An 18,011-nucleotide genomic window follows, 5' to 3' on the forward strand; every position below is an offset into this window, starting at 1 on the left:
GGGCAGCGACGAGCCCGCCGGTCCCCGCGGCTCTTTGCTTCATCTGTTTCTTTTTAGGAGGTGGTGGGCATCCTCTGCCTCATTTCTGTGGTGACCGCGCTGGATTTCAAGTACCACCACACCGAGGAGCTGGAGGCGTACCTGAAGAGTGTCCATGCCGCCTACCCCTCCCTCACGCACTTGCACAGCATCGGGCGCTCGGTGGAAGGTAGGGGGTGAGGAGGGGTGTGGGTGTGTAGAAGCGAAGATTTTGAAATTTTGTGTTTTATTGAAATTGGGGAAAGGAGGGGGGGAAAGGTGGCAGCGGTGGCGTTTCGTGGGCGCTTGCTGGCGGTGGGGCTGCTCTCTGCTTAAATCTCTGTGGAGTTTCCTCTTCCTCTTGCTTAAGCGTGAATAACAAACTCTGATGACACGTATGGCGCTTCAGCTAGGGTAGAAGTTCTCTCAACACCTTCTTTTTTTTTTTTTTTTTTCTCCCCTCTTTGAGAATTGGAAACCTCCTGAGTGGCAATTTCAGAAAAAAAAAAAAAAAAAGGGTTGTCTTTAAAGAGCTTGTGGTACCCCGATTGCCAAATTGCCCGTTCTAGGTGGGGCTGTAATGGTATTGTGTGTTTTCTAACTTGTGGGTATGTAAAAAATCCCTTCTCTTCTGCCTTTACCTATTATTCCAGTAAATCTGGACTGACTAGGAAAAGGATTTCAGATTCCATACTGATAAAAGGTCTTGTGTTTTAAATGAAGCATGGGATTTTAGTCTCAAACCCTACAGGAAAATATACTGAAATCAATAATCACCTTTCTGGCCTTATATAAATATTTGAATTTATGTCTCTCCCATTGGTACTTTCTTACAATAAACGTGTAGGGGAAAAAAAAGGAGTTTTCCATTTTTTTAAAGAGATTAGAAAGTTTAGTGTTTATTACCATATAAATACTTCAATGTACATCTCTAGTTTTAAACAAAAAAAACCACTTAAGTAGATTTCAGAAAAGTAAATTGCGTTGATAAGCGGTATAAAACTAGGTAGAGAAGTTAATTCTTTAGAAAAATGTCTGTTCCTCTAATCCTGTTTCATACCACTGGAAGGAGACTGTTGTAGGATCTATTATCAAATCTATGCTTATGTTTAAAAGAAAAAAAAAAAACCTATGTCCTTCTGGGTAGATAATCATGAAGAACACCAGTAGTTTCTTTTCATACCTCCTTCCTTGTGTTACCATGTTTGTCTTCAAAAATTTTTTAATATACTTGTATTTGTCTGGGAGCTGACTTTTAGTTGAAAAGAGGGTTCTGTTTCAGTGAGGTATCAAACAGCTGCAATGTTGCTATGGAAATGTGATCTTGTCTCTGTGCATGTCTGCACTCATTTTTTTAGAAAGTCTCATTGTGGGAAGACTCAAACTAGATAAGGAATCTTAGTTATCTAAGTTGTGTTCTTGGCTTCATCAAAGGCAGAATCATATTTGATTATGTTATTCATCCATGCAAGAGAAGGCTAGTCCCTTTAAGTACAGTTCCCTCCAGTACAAACTACCAATTATCCACATCTTCATTCTTCTACCTTGAGGGGACTTAGCTAACATTTTAACGATAGCAGATTCTGACTTTTCTGGCATGAACTCTGCTGGCTTATCTTCGTGCAAGTAGGACAAAACCTTTCATCCAACCTGGGAGACTGAAATTTTGGCTTTTACATATCTAGACATCTGAAAGTTGATAACATGAAGTGTTTGACTTGTCTGAGTTCCATTAGCATGAAAACTGGAAATGCATCATCTCTTGATTGTGATTGAGCAATGCACTGAAACTTTATTCAGATTTTGCTATATTGTCTTTCATTCACCAAACTGTGTGAGAAAAGAGAATTACGTGGGCTCTCCCTTGTTCTGCCAGGTACATGTCATGATTCACAAAAAGGTCGTCAATTATGCTTTTTGCATGTCCTGTGTGCCTGCAGTATTCCTCTGAATGGAATAAGTGGGCAAATAGGTGGGCGGTGGAAACTTTCTCAGTGCCATATAAAGCAGAGTGGCAATGAAAAATGTTCAGTGCTTCTCTGTTCTTTTTTTTTCTAAATATTAAGAGATTTCTACCTCTGTTAAGAAATGTGCCTTTAGAGTCCCCTGAAATATGGTAGAGGATGGAACCAAATTGGGGACTTTTTTTTTTTTTTGGCTTATACTAAAAGAAAATCGTGTGATGACAGTGGTTATATAGTTTTTCTGAAAATGAAGTTTCAATTTTGGTCAACAGGCTGAAACTGTCGATCTTTTCTTAGATAAGCTGACAAAAACAAGAATGTGTGTATGAACATTCATGTATGGGTTTATTAGTATTGTCCCACTACCAATTAGCTAAACTATGATAGCAAGATGTATTTATTGATGATAAGAAACAGAAATGAATTTAAATATTATAAAATTGAGATCAATGTGATGTAGGTTTTTTTTAAGCTGTTAACAGTCCTGATACAGAAATTATTGACCATGAATACAAAAACCTTTGAATCAGAGTGGTGGCTATAAAGCCACCAGACATAATTTTACTGTTACTGTGAAGGGCTATTGTTCCCATGTTATTCTTAAATCTACTCTAGGTTTTAATCTAATTTTGTGTAATATCCTAGTATTATATACTGCTATCTAGACTTGGATTGTGAAAAATGTGAAGTAAAGGCTTGATTTTTGGTTGGCATGTGTAGACCCAGAGCTCTGCAAGGTTATAGAATCCACTATTAGAAGCCCGAACGTAAAAGGTGATAGGGACATGTATATCACCACTTCAGGATGTGATTGCATGTAGTTCTTTAACATAAATACCTAAACATGCTTCATGTCAGAAGCCTCACGTGCTTCAGGCAGATCATTAAGTAATTTTGTCTGGAGGCAGTCTAGTTTGAGCTCCTATTCAAAGCAGGGCTAACTTGAAAGTTAGATTATGGTGCTCAGGGCCCTCTCCACCCAAGTTGTGAATATCTACAAGGGTGGAGATTCTACAGAGTCTCTGGGTACTTGATCCATTGCTCAACTACCTTTGTTGTGGAAATGTGTTTTTTTGCATCCAATTAGAATTTCACTTGCTGTGAGTTGTTACCTGTCCTTTTGCTGTGCACCTCTAAGAAGGGTCTGGCTCTGTCTTTATTAATCTCCCTTTAGGTTGTGGAAGGTTGTAGCTGTATCATCCTCCAGGCTAAACAAACCGACCTACCCCAGCCTCTCCTCAGATGTAGTGTGCTTCAGCCCTCTAATCATCACGGTGGTCCTATGCTGGACTTCCAGTGTGGTGTTGCCTCTCTTGTGCTAGGGAACCCATAGCTGGACACAGTACTCCAGGTGTAGCTTTACTAATGCTGAGTGAAGTGGAATAATAATTTCCCTCAAGCTGCTGTCTTATGTTCTTGCTGATGCAGCCCGGCATACAGGTTGCCTTTTCTGCTGCAAGAGCACACTACTGACTCACATTCATCATGTCCACCTGGACGTTCCTCCCACACCCTGCAACCCCTAGGTTGCGAAGCCGCAACCTAACCAGTCTGCAACCTGTACAGGCATGGGGTTATCTTCTTGGGCTGATAATCTCGGTATGGGGTTCTTCCATTCCAGGTTCATGACTTTGTGTTTGCCTTTGTCAAAATTCATGAGTTTTCTGTGGATCAATTCCTTCAGCTTGTCAAGGCCCCTCTGAATGGCAGCCCTGGCACTGATGAAGATGTTAAATGGTATCAGCTTCAGTGCTGACCCTTGAGGAATGCTGCTAATAACTTGCTGTCACTTGAACCACCAGTTGCTCACTCCAGCCAGCTTCTGACCTTACTGTAGTCTACTCCTCTAATCCATATGTTTCCAGCTTGTTTACAAAAATACTGTGAGGATGACTGAGCCCTGGAACAGGCTGCTCAGGGAGGTTGTGGAATCTCCATCCTTGGAGATACTCAAATGCCATCTGGACAGAGTCCTGGGCCAATTGGCTGTAGGTGGCCCTGCTTGACCTGGGGGGCGCAGGGGTCGGCACACACACAACACAACAAAGGGATGACACACCAGGTGACCTTCAGAGGTCCCTTCCAACTGATTCAGTGATTCCATTGAAAGCTTTGCTAAAGTCAAGGCTAAAGAAATAGTGTTTTCCTCTCTCCCACTAAGACAGCCATTTCTGCATAAAAGGTAAGCAGTGAAATATGATTTGTCACGGATAAATTTGAGGCGAGATTTACAAAGAGTGTTTATTCGATGTATGTAGACTATGACAGCAATGTACACAACAGAACCGTACCAAGAGTCTCACTTGAAAACAAACTAAAAGATGCCCCATCTGCTTTGTGGTGGCTTACATCACCATAGGTAAATTCACCACCCCTCTGCCGGATTACTGGGAAGAATGTGTTCTAGACTGGCAATGGCCTGTTCTGTCTCCAGGTCTGATATTTAATTATGCATCTCACCTGCTAAACTATTATTCTTAAATGAGGGGAGAAGAGAGCTTAGGAAGGTGTAGCCCACTGACTGACAAAACTGAGTGTTATGTGTTTGGCCTAATTTAGTAGGTAACCTCAAATCCCTCAAGATTTAAAGGTGATTTGTATGTTTGTGAGACACCTTATAAGCAGGTAGGCGGAGATGTATCATGGCCCAGAAAATACCTTGATTCTTTTATATTGTTTCAGATGTTTTGTTGAATAAGCTCATAAAATATCTTTGGCAGGAGCTCTGCTTTCTAATACACATGATATCCAACCTCAGTACAGTATGTGCACTCTATAATAATAGAGAAGGCTGTAGAGCTGTGTCAGTCTGGAGAATGAGACCTGGTGTAATCGTATTAACCTGTCCTGCCTAATGCCACCCCAGTGAAAAACAGACTGACTCCTCAGCAAGCAAATCTTACAGTGTGCATTATCAAAAAGAAAATATTTGATGTATGTGTATGATCTGTGGCTTTTCATTGTTCACCATAGGGTGCTGTTTGTTATTCTTGTTTGAAAAGAAAATGAGGGTGGTGGGAAGCAGACTTCAGAGTTCTGATAGACCTGGTGACCTTACTAGGAGAACAAAGGCAAGCAACCTTTGAAAGAGCTGAGTGGCTTTTGTAGTAGATCCATGGTCTTTAAAAACTCTTCAGATATCCTATGGATTCAGATAAAGTGATAGCATGCCAATTACAGCTTGTTTTAGATCTAGCTTTTCTGAAGGCCGGTCTGCATTTTTAGAATTCCAGTCAAATTGGAACAGTTGTAAACATCATCCTTAAGCCAGATCCTGCTCACTGAGCAAAAAATTGTGTATCGTTAAAGTACCACTGTCTTTACCTAGTGAAGAGCTTCAAAGGTGACTTAATAGATTAACACCTCTTTGGCAGATTCTGTCATTGGAGACACAAAAAGCAAAACCAAACTCTGCTCTCTTTTGCCCTTGAACTGGCACATTCCATCCATTAATCTTAAGCACACTGCTAACTTTCACTAGTCCACACACACACAAAAAAAAATTATTAGCGTTCTGCTATCCCTGCTCTATAAAGAGAGAGTGAAGCGTGCAGGGTGTGTGTGTGTGTGTTTGGTTGGTTTGGTCTTGTTTTTAAAGTTCATGCAGGACTTCCACATGGTTGTGTGCATAGAGGATACTATGTACCCGTAGAGAAGGTGTACTTGGCAGGGCTCCCAGCAGGCCAGGTTTCTCAGTGGCTCAGATGAGATGCCCATTGGAGCTCATTATGTCTCCAGCCTGCATTCATGGGTTTCCCTCCTTGGAAAACAGAAGGGAATAGCACACTGCCAGGCTTCCATCTGATAAGCAGCTGTAACTTCAGCAAAAGAGCTCATTTGATGTTAGGATGCAGCAGCGCAGTAGGAGAAGTGTGATTGCCTGGTAATAGGGTTAATAGAGAACCTAGGCAATTAACCTGTCCCTGACATCATTCTGCACAAACATCAGTGGAATGTGTGCCCAAGGTATGCCAGGGATCAATTTAAATCTTGTGACTGTTCTGATGCAGGGTGATTGATACTTTTAGGTGTTTACAGGAGGCAACTGAACAGGGGAATGTTAACTTCAGGTTTATTGTATTTCAGTGAAAATATTTAATAATAAAAGACCAAGTGTTGTGCTTGTCTAGTCTATATATTGATAGTCTGTGTATGTATATGAAAAATGATGTCTACCTGAGGAAAAATAGGAACTTATTTTCAGACATTTCTTGTGATACAGCAAAGAAGGACCCTGGGTTATTACCATCAATAGTAAAATGCACTGAAAATTTTATTGAGTTTACATTAAACACTTATATTCTGGATGTTTTTACTTTGTTTAAAGTATGAGAAAACAAGTGTTACTGCTGGAGAAAACAAAACTGAAATACGCATCCATAAAATGTTTGTACTGTGCTGGAGTTCTTATCAGGTTAGTTTCAGGGGGCCTGGCACTGTACAAAAATAGAATGAGAAGGTTATACATAGCCCAGTGTACTTTTAGGTAAGTTTCTCAGTGTTACCCATTATTAAAAGTGTGTTTAAAAAGAAGGAAGGAAGGGGAAAAAGAAAAGGGAGATAAAGACTGTTTGTTTTGAAAATAAACAAATTGTCTAGAGGAAAATCCACAGAGAATCTGATGTCTTTAAAGAGAATATTGCAAATATTTTTCTGTGGTTACATGATGTGTGGTATGTTTGTGTAGAAGAATTACCTTCTGTTTGTTCCATTTGAATGGCAGCTGCAGACGGCTTTCCTCCTGTCTCTGATTCTTGATAACATCTCCCCTTCCCTTCCCTCCTCCTCATCTCCCACCCCACAAATTTCTTTAGTATTGTGAATTACAGGCTCATCGTGCAAGTACGGCATGTGTAGATAATATAAGCATTGAGATTTTCAATGTTCACTTTTAGAAACAAGAATGAATGAGACTTTTCCCACTCTAAGGGCCTCATGTAAAGCACCCTAAAGTCACTTGGTTGAAGTCCAGAGTTTCATTTTAAAATGGGCATTCTAAAACTTATCATGATAGTTAAACTCTTACCCATTCTTGCCTGCTTCTCTTCTGATTTTTTTTTTCCCCCTTATGTGCTACTTGCTCTTTTTCATCTCCTCCTTCATAACCATCTTTGTTCTAGTCTTTGTCAGTACTTGTGGCATATAAATGTATGTTAACAAGATTCTAGGCAGGTTCATGTATTCATTTTATTGTTGAAAGGGTGTTTGGATTCATGGATGGGCTTGATCTTAACAGCCTTGTAAACTCTATTTGCAGCGTATTACGTGAGTCACTGTGATGGGAAGGGGAAAAAAAAAAAAAAAAAACAGGAGGAGGAGGACGACTGGCTCCTTCAGGGTTTATCTAGGCAAGGCTAAGCCATGACTTTAAAAACAAGAAGTATTAGCCTGTATTTTTAAAAATTGTCAGCTTTTTAAACTATGCTTTGCTCTAAACCATGTGCTTAAATAGAACTCACTGTTACTGCATTAGCTTTAACTTCTAAGTCCATTTGTTCTAAGTGAAGCTAAGAAGTCTTTAAATGTTGAAATGTAATTTCATATGACAGCATCCTCAATTCAGTTACCAGAATTAGTTTAAATGTGAATACTGTGTATGTCTATTTATACAGAAAAGCCATAGCATTTCTACCTTCTGCAAGAGTAGTTTGACTACTGTAATATGACACAGATAGTTTGTGTGCAGTCTTCCGATAGCCAAGTATGAAGATTTTGTATGACTTAACATTGCTTTTCTGTCAGTATGGCTATGCTTTTTTATGCAAGTAATTTATAGAAAGTGTGTAGCTTGGTCAGCATCAGATGTTTATGAGATTGATGAGTTAAGACGCTGCTCTCAGAGATGCAGTCACTGACTCTGAGCATGTTCCTATTCTCTTGCAGTGAAAGTAAAATAAGTTGCTTAAATATTTTCTTCATGCTTGCTGTGAAATTGGTCGATCATCTTTGTCTTGCCTTCTTCTGGAAAGCAGCTCTGTGGAAAGAGACCTGGGAGTCCTGGTGGACAACAGGATGACCATGAGCCGGCATTGTGCCCTTGTGGCCAAAAAGGCCAATGACATCCTGTGGTGCATCAAGAACAGTGTGGCCAGTATGTGGAGGGAGGTTATCCTCTGCCTCTACTCTACCCAGATGAGTCTCCATCTGGAGTGCTGTGTCCAGTTCTGGGCTCCCCAGTTCAAGAAGGAAAGGGAACTGCTGGAGAGGCTACAAAGATGATCAAGGGAATGGAGCATCTTTCTTATGAGGAAAGGCTGAGACCCCTGAGTCTTTTTAGTCTGGAGAACAGAAGACTGAGGGGGGGGGATCTTATCAATGCTTAAAGGGAGGGTGTCAGGAGGATAGGACCAATCTTTTTCAGTGGTGCCCGGTGATAGGACAAGAGGTAACGGGCACAAACTGGAACATAGGAAGTTCCATCTAAATGTGAGGAGGAACTTCTTTACTTTGAGGGTGGCAGAGCACTGGAACAGGCTGCCTGGGGGGGTTGTGGGGTCTCTTACTCTGGAGACATTCAAAACCTGCCTGGATGCCGTCCTGTGCAACCTGCTGTAAGTGAGCCTGCTCTGGCAGGGGGGTTGGACTAGGTGATCTCCAGAGGTATCTTCCAGCTCCTATCATTCTATGATTCTGTACTATCTCCTACACCTAAAAATAATGATGAAAATGTGTGTGTATATGTTTGTATGTGTTGTGCTGTTTTCTTTACGTACATGCATGCACACACACAAATGAAACTTACAGTTCTTGCAGAAAATCTTGTGGGAAGGTTTTTTTTTTTTCTGTGAAACCTGCCATATCAGAGATTCCTGTCCCAGCCTAAAAAAAAAAAAAGTAAATATTTCAAGCAACTGTTTGAAAGGAACCTGTCCTAGCAACATAGATCATACAGCTCTTCTCGTATAAAACCTGTTATCTAGTACTAGAATCTTTATGTTGTAACTTTGAAATGGGAAGATCTGATCTATTTAGAAATAGTCCACTGTTCCTGTGAGAAGAATTTATTTAAAACCAGTGTTATGGGAAGAATTGTTGCTCTCCTGCCTCTTCTCTACCCCTTGCTTTGTAATTGTATAGTTGTAGTATATTTGTCAAACTTTTCTTCAGACCAGTAAAGGTCTTAAGCCTGCAGTCATCCTATTTTTCCCTCAGCAAGACTTTACAGTTTTCCATGTTTATTTAGAAGTAGACAGTATTGACAACTGGGTTATGGTAATTCACGCCAGTGAAGTTAGCAATGCTGTGGAGTTTGTGTAACATACAATCAGCAATTTTGCTGGTGAGTGCAATTTGTTTCTTGTCGATCTCCATATCCTTTAGCTGGTGTTGAGAAAGTGAGTATGTAGAAGATGTGTTTTTTTTTTTAAAAACAAAACAAAACAAAAAAACAACCGAGCACAAAACCACAGAGCTCAGGATACTAAGAACAGTGTGGAATGGATAGACAAATTATTGGGGCTTTTTCACCTCACTTTTTGTAGGATTCTGCTTTTTGGAGTATATAAATTTTTAGTCAGGTAAATAAGAGGTGTGATCTTGAAACATGGCTTGTGATCCTTTGTATAGCTCATAACTATACCAACAATTTAACTCTAATTTATGGTCTGCTGATTGCGAGGGGCAAGTTAAACCTGTACTCTTACTTCAAGTTACTTTTTATATGTAATTCAGTGTTACAGTGGTCTTAAATAAGCATTCACTTTCTCAAACTGCTGTTCTTCGGGTGATGCAAAGTAGCTCAAGAAGAGAGAGATTCTCCAATAAAGAAAAAAAGAGAAAAATATAACCATTAATCAAGAGAGAGCCTTCAATTAAGGGTCTTTACTACCAGATTAGGTCTCTTTATTAGCCTGTCACAGCCTACATTTTATGGTCTTCGGGTCATGCTACAGGGCCTATATTTCCCTAGGAGTAGGGAAAAATCAGGTGAACATTGATGTCAATGATAAGTGATGTGGGTCAAATTGCCCTTTCACTACAATGTGGTTAACTTTTGAACAAATTTTAATTGCAGACTTACTTAAAAAGAAATAAACTTCTTATCCTATGCCTGTGTTTTACCCAAGGGTCAATCTGTCTGCATTCTCCTCTTAAGGAGAGCACAGTAACACGTCCCTCCTACCCCACTTCAGAGGATGAGATTTTTTTAGTAGAAAAGTGTTTCTAGTAGCTGGTTATTCACATCCCACAAGAGAAGTGCACCTTACATCCCTTCTGGATGGCCTTTCTGCCTAGGACCTCTGGCTGTAGATCCTTCGAGCTACCAATGGTGCTGATTCTCATGGCTGCCTAATTAAAGCTTTACTTTATGTAGCTATGGTATGGCATATTGTCTTCAGCTAGTTCATACAAGCACAAATGGAGACTTACTCAGAATATGTTAATTAGTTGATAGGCAAGATGTGACTTCTTACCCTGAAGCATTTGTTCCTTAGGCAGTTGTTCTGTGCATTATTTTGCGTAGAAGAGAGATCTAGATTATTTTTTTTTTTTTAAGGCTGGTTTTTTTCTTTGAATGGAAGCTGGATGTGGATGTGATTGCTAATTCTGCTTTCAGAACTCTTTATGAATTAGGTAGCTACTGGAGATGGAAACAAATAATGCATAGAGCTGGCTCTAGCTCTCTTCCCCTCCCAGTTGAGAGATTACCCTCCCTGTAAACTGTTCCACTTCTGGCACAGTAACTCTTATAATCTATGCAGTGGTTCAGATGTGAGGAGAATGTTAGAAGATGCTTCTGAGCAGATGATTCTGCAGCTTGATGTCTAGGGCTTACTTGTTGTTATGGGAAAGGTCAGTTCACAGCAGTTGGAGTTACTTAATTAAATGACTGTAGCTGCTGTGTAACATGCTGAGCTCACAGTGGATTTAGGACAATTGAGTTACATTTCCTGTTTGTTCCTAGCCAACATGTTCTACATCCATGGGTCTTGCAGTTACCTGGGGCATTTAAGCAGAGCTTGAGCAGGTCTGCAAATGTAACATTTATCCAAAAGCTGAAATAAAAGCAAACTGTGCTCTCAATAAGAAATATAGTCCTACTGTGACAGTTCAAAAGTCCAGTCTGGTCCAGTATTCTTTTCCAAGAATAGCTAGAGGAAAGTCTAGGAATAGGGTATACACAGAATGATACTTCCCCATTATGCAATTCTAGCAATGCGCAATCTTGCTGTTTCTAACAAAGCGTGTTTGCTCATCGTGGTGGACCTAAAGTAGGTTAAAGTACAAAGTTTGCTTTGATGTACAATTACGTTAGGCTGATCTCAAAATTCAAGAGGAAGCAAAGGCCACGAGAACGTGTTTCTCAAAGAGACAAAGGACTGAGTTACTCTGTAGGTAGTAACACTGCCTGAATTTTAGTTTCTTGTAGTATCTGTTTCCTTTCCTTAAAGGCAGTAAGTAATGTTTCTAAGGAGACATTTCGTTACCCATTTTGAGAGAGAATCTGGAAGCAACTGGTCAAACTAATGTAACTTGTTAACTAAACCAGAAACAGATGATCATGATAAGGATTGGATTCTTTTTTAAAAAGTTAATCTATCTTGCATTTTTTCCCCTCCATTCAGTTTAAAAAAAAAAAAAGTGTGTGCGGGGAAGCTGCTCATGGTCTGAACTTATAAGACTGCTTGCCAGTGTTGAGACATGTATTGTTTGGAGCCTTCTATTCTTGGAGCAAACATAATGTCTGGGATCTGCCAAGGATATTTACAGGATATGCATAGCAAGTCTCTTGATGAGGCACTTCATTGAACTGAAATCCTCAAAGTGCACCAGTAACTTCTCAGCCATGTAGGAGCAACAACCTGTGGTCTCCTGGTTTTCTGCTTCCTCCCTTGCCTTCAAGTGGTAGGAATAGTTTTGGCCTCCTCTGGTGGTAAAAGGGTAGGCCAAATAAAACTGTTGAATCTGGATAAATTGCACTTAAGCAGTCATTCTGCTTATGATGATCCAATGGTACTACTGTGAATGGGTAATATTTCTTTTATGCATACAATAGCTTTTCTGAAAATTACTGGATGCATGCCAGTTTCTTACCTTTCTCAGAAAATAAAGCACATGTTTTCAGAACTAAGTTTAAAAACCCTGTGGTATTACAAGCAGGAGTTGGTGCAAAGGAAAAATAGTCTGTTTGGTTTCTGGGAGTGAATATGGATCTACTTAGTGTAAATAGCAGGGAAAGCCTGTTCAGGTTAATTGCATGTCTGTGGTGTTCTCAGTGAGCAATACTGAATAAGGTTAGTGTATATTAATTTAAAAACAGTATTCCCTTCTGGGTTGTGTGGTTGGTTTTTTTTTGTTTGGGTGTTTTAAATTTATTTTTATTTCTTAATTTGTGTTCAAATAAACTATAAGGTGCTGTTGTAGAGACTGTGCTCTGGATTGGCAATTGTTCATGTTTTTTTGTATAAAGAGTGTGTTCTGCTTCATTATGAGAACTGGAAATGGTACAGGGTAATGAGTCACGTATATGTAGGAAAGAAAGAGTTGTCGTTCTCATAAGATAGAAGTCCTGTGAAAGTATCTAAAGCAGATATGGATGTCCCAATCAACCAAAGATTTGTAAACCTTTAGGACGATAAGCAATCATATAAACCATGAACAGTTTTCACTCCCTTCCCGTCTCAAGTGCTTTGGTTACAAATAAACAGCAACTAGGGTTTTGGGTATTTTTAAGAGTCATTGGTTATTCCTGCAATTCTGCTTATAAGGTACTGACTCTAAAGTGGATTGGCTGGTATAATCTCTGGAAGTAAATAGGTGCTTTTATTTTTTGTTTTTAGAGGAACAGAGGTAACCTCACACCTATCAGAAGGGATACATGGGAAAAGACCAGAAGTGTTAAATCAAGCAGTGGCCCCAGCAGAGAAACTGTATCAGTGGTGATACATTTGTTGCTGAAACATTCTGGTCCGTTGTATCTCAAGAAATACCACAAATTAGCTGAGATGGGACTGTCTGTATTAGCACTCAAAGTTTGACAAGTGGAAATACAGAGCCCAGGATAGTCCTAACACTTTGAAATAAAATTTAAAAATGCTGCACAGGTGCTGTACCAATTGGTGTCTTTTGCCATTATCCTCAAACAAGCACTTGCTTTCTTATCAATGATTTTTACTTACTCCAATAGCTTATTAAGAACAGTGTGGTTAGAGTAGTTCTTGCGAAGTATGATCTCTTTTACAGTCTCTCCATTAAGTAGGATACTTGGGCAAACAAAACAACTAGTAAAATGTTTGCACACCTCCCCCATATAAGAAGTTCTATCAGTTTGGGGCCGGGGGGCTGGCCATGGTAGACCTGCAGTCTGATGTTACCTTGGGCTATTTTGGGTTTGTTCTGCTTGCCTATACCCCGTGTTGAATATTGCCAGATATGCCTAGTTAACATATGCGATTGATCTGTATCTTTTTAATCTTTCAAAACACCTTGAAGTCTTTCTTATATTTAAAGTGTCCTAGCTGTTCTTGGGATACCAACTTTGTTCATTACTAATGCTAATGCAGGCTAACTCTTTTGATAATCCTTTCTGTCTCATTAGACCATGAGAACATGGTGTATTGAAAGTGAGGGTAAACTCACAAAAGAATCTGATGTACTATAGTTGTTCATACAGATGGCTATCTGATCCCAGGTTCAGGTACATAAGTTATTCTGAGCATAAACTAGACATTTAGAGTGTCTGTTTTCTGAGCAGACAGCTGCCTTTTTTGGCTGATAGTTATAAAAACTTATATCCCCAAAGAATACGTTCATATTACATAATCTGGAGGGTGCTTTACTCAACAGTCTGGATAGATTAAACTCGCATATTTGTTCATGTTTGTAAGGTGACTTCTGCAATGCTACTACATCACTCATTCTGATTAAATGCTTCTGGCTATATAAGTAACGTGTTGGTAACTCAAATTCTGTCAGAACCTGAATGGAGTCGTGTGTGCTAATGGATAGTCCCTTGCAAAAGACAAGTTCCAAACTAGCTTTAGACTTTTCCCGTTTGAATTGGTGATGGCAAACCAGAGTACTACAGGACAAGGATGCTGCTGGTGCTTGCTTAGCAAAAGGGAATTGCTCCTGAAGTCCTTCATTAGCTATGGTAGTGTTTTGCCAGAGACAGTATGTTGCCCCAGTGTTTTCATGAAGAAACTAACATTTTGTCGTCTTATTGAAGCTTGTGAGTGCAATACTAAGTTACGTAGATATGTAATGTCTTTGTATCTCCATCTTCTTGCCCTTTTCAGAATACCTCAAGAGTGTGTGCACATAGGTGGCAGTTGTACTTACTCTGTTACATGCTGACGGTACTGAGCTTTGTGATTTGTAGTTGCATTTAGTGCAGAACTTAAAAGCCAAAGAATGGCTTATGTTAGCCCAGAAACGAATTTACCATGAATGTGACATAAAAGTTTGAAGTGATAAAGCCAGGATTGATTTTCTTAATCTCTCTCTTCCTGTAAGATAAAGAAGTTTGTATAGTAACAAGCGTAGTATGACTTAATCTTAGAAAACAGGTGTTAGATGCAGCTGGGAAGATACCCAGACATAGTTCTGCAATAAAAATAGAACTGTAAAGATGCCTTAATATCTTGCATGGTAAAAAATAACTTAGATTTACACTAGTATTGCAGGTAGCCAGTAAGGAGGAGCATCCCAAGACATAGCAGAGTATGTTGCCAAATGCAGTTAGGGAAATGTTTCCAATATTAGTATGCATAGTTAAAGTGGATTAGAAAGCATATGAGAGATTATGTGGGAATTGTGGTATATCTACAGAAGAATTTATCAAGGAGTGACTCTCATGCCATCCCGTCTCCCCACAATATTTTGTATAGGCAATGTAGATGCTAGTTATTTGCATCATTTCTTTCTTCTGTCAAACCATAATTGCGTAGTAGTTGCTCTTGCAGTGGAAGCTGTTATAAAAATCAGCTGGTATGTTTATATCACTACTGTTATTTGGTGTTCTCATCATAGAATCTAGGCTGAAGCTCTTCTGTTTATACTGGAATTGAGCAGGGTTGATACAAGCAATGCCTAAGGCATAGCCACCACCCTCTTGTGTCCTCATTGAACAAAACCTTGTCTGTCTGGTCACCCTTATTTTGCGGTGCTTTTGATTGTATGCTTTGGGGGTCAGAAACATATTTTAAAAGTTTATGTGGAGCACAGTAGAATGAAACTCTGATAGGGAGAGTTCTCGGGACTGCTGGAATATCAGTAGTCAATAACAATCTGAAGAATAATGATAAAGCTTTTCAGTGTTTGCACTTTCTAACTTCTCTATCTTCTTTTCTTACTATTAAGGTGGCCTTCCCTACAGCTTAGGGCCACATCTTTCTGGGTAATACGCAAACCACCCTGATAATACTCTATTTGGCCTGTAGAGTTTGTTGCCAAACATAGGATAAGTAAGAGTAAAAAATTAGTGAGTTTTAAGAAAGAGGTTATGAACTACAAAGAGAAGTAAATTGTTGTGGCTTGTATCAAATCTCAAGAGGTTGGTTGTCTGGGGTTTTTTTGGGGGTCATCACTTTGATTTGGTATAATGTCCTGTTGTCTTTTTTTCATAATATGGCTTTACGTGTTTTATAGGTAACATAAATGGATCCAAGCAGATTCATATCTGAGGCTTGGATTTAGACACCTGAAAAGTCAATTTTGTAGCCAGTGTCAGAGCAAGTTTTGTATGAGCTATGTTCAATTCAGATAGGTATTCAGTCAGGTCGAGCCAGCCTTCTCCTGGACAAACTGGCAAGATGCAGATTGGATAGGTGGTCTGTGTGGTATAGGTATGAAACTGGCTAACAGGCTGTATTCAGAGGGTGGTCATAAATGCTTTTTACTCAAGCTGGCAACCTCTCACAGGTGGGGTCCCCCAGGGATCAACACTAGACTCTACACTGTTCAACACCTTCATAAATGATCTGGACAATGGGATTGAAAGCACTGTTGCCACACTTGCTGATGACACCAAACTGGGTGATGAGGTAGGCGAGTCAGAAGGATGAGCCATCTTGAAGAGACTTGGACAGGCTGGGAGAGTGGGCTAGCAAGAACAGTATGAAGTTTAACAAAGACGAGAGCAAAGTTCTGCATCTGGGATGAAGTAATCGAAGAGCCTGGTACAGGCTCTGTGTGGCTGGGGAACAGCCTTGCAGAAAGGGACCCAGAGAGGTTCTGGTGGACAAGAAGCTGAACATGAGTCAGCAGTGTGCCGCTACAGCAGCAAAGGCAAATTGGATCCTGGGCTGCATCTACAGGGGCATTACTAGCCAAGATAAAGATGTGATCATCTCACTCAGTACACTCAGGCTGCATCTGGAGTACTGTGTCCAGTTATGGTACTCACAATTCAAGAAAGATGTAGACAGACTGAGAGGGTCGAAAGCCCGCAGGGGTGCAACAAAGATGATCAAAAGGCTAGAGAACCTGTCCTGTGAGGAAAGACTGAAGGAGTTTGAGCTTTTCTCCCTGGAGAAGAGAATGTTTGAGGGGGAACCTAATCGCAGGATTCTAGTAACTTGAAGGGTGGCTATAGAGAGGATGAGGAGACACAAGGAGCCACATGGAAAAAGACAAGGGACAATGGATACAAGTTGCACCAGGAGAGGTTTCATCTTAATATAAGAAAGAAATCATTTACAGTGAGAACAATCATTCACTGGAACAGCTTCCCCAGGGATGTGGTAGAGTCCCCATCACTGGAGACTTTCAAGATGCTATTGGACAGGGTAACTTGACCATCTCATCTAGGCTCCCTTTCCCATGAAAGGTTGGACCAGATGATCTTTTGAGTTCCCTTCCAACCTGGGCTGTTCTATGTTTCTGTGATTCTTTCTATGATTAAATTTTTCTTGGCCCTTGCATTCCAACGAGAGTCAATCTTTCTTCCCCTTCTCTTCATCCTATGCCTTTCTAGGTAGGGACTGCCTGAAGACGGATCAGCATTACTGCAGTTCCTACCCATGAAGTCAGTGTGCAACACATGGCCAGCCCAGGAGGACTGTAGTCAGCATATTGCTTTTCCTCTGTTGGAGCACACCTCCATGCAAACTTTTGAATCTGTAGCCTAGCCTGAGCGGTACTGACAGTGGGTCTGGTGCATTGCCCAGTCATTTCACTTGATTTCCTAGCCATAACTTTCTTTGAAATGACAATAGGGTGGTGGGTTTTTTTGTAATAAATGAAGCTGTGAAGAACAAAGAGAAGAAAAATAGAAATAAATTCTAGAACAAAACACACCACGGAGTGCAATCCAGACTGTGCATCTACAAATGATTTGGTTTCTTTCCCACTAGATCTGGAGATCAATTTTGATTCTCCACCTTAATCCCAGCTTTTGTAAATCTGTTTAGAATACCGATACTATGCCATGAACTGTGGCAATGCTAGAAAATTTTTTAAAAGACTGCTTATTCTACTAGAAGCTGTGTGATCTGGCTCTGTTCCAGTGTAAGTCTTGTTACTTGTCCTGAGACACACAGTTAAAAACACACGTTTGTCTTGATTACTTGAAATATAGTTCACTAATTAGTTGAAGTCAGTTCTGGTTTGGCAGTGAGAAATGGCTTTTTGATATATATTCAGTTGATTCAAAGCATGGGAGGTACCTTAGCTGTTCACTTCAGGTACAAAAACAGAGTTATCTAGGCTTTACTGATTAAAGGAAACTTTATCTATATGCCGAATCTTTTTATGTGCAGTAACTTACTGCTGTATGGAAAGAAATCTTACATCATCTCTCATAGGTATACTATCCAGTACTGCAGGCTGAGCAGACCCAGGAACTTATTTTAATTGTTAATGGTAGGTTTAATACTTCTCACAAGCTGGAAATGCCAGGAAATAATTGGTGTCTCAGTTCATGGGAGTGTTTATCATTTAGATGGCCCTCACACAAACTATAAACAGTCTAAATGCTAATGCTGGAAATGCCAATTTAAATCAGTACTTAATGCTAGTCTATACTTAGCTCTTCCTTGTGTTTCCCATGAGTGCAATTTCACGGTGATAGCAGCAGGCATGAGCACA

At 40.0% G+C, this 18,011-nt stretch overlaps 1 protein-coding gene across 1 annotated transcript in view; it reads left to right on the top strand.

The window, feature by feature from the left end:
* CPM (carboxypeptidase M) overlaps nt 1–18,011 on the top strand; it is a 40,013-nt gene that overhangs the window by 5,568 nt on the left and 16,434 nt on the right. Inside the window, exon 2 of the mRNA XM_009887794.1 lies at nt 65–208. Within this exon, the coding sequence (XP_009886096.1) occupies nt 65–208 (144 nt within the window). The remainder of the gene's footprint in view (nt 1–64; nt 209–18,011) is intronic.

Source organism: Charadrius vociferus, unplaced genomic scaffold (assembly GCF_000708025.1).
Source record: "Charadrius vociferus isolate BGI_N301 unplaced genomic scaffold, ASM70802v2 scaffold125, whole genome shotgun sequence".
Classification (NCBI taxonomy): Eukaryota; Metazoa; Chordata; class Aves; order Charadriiformes; family Charadriidae; genus Charadrius; species Charadrius vociferus.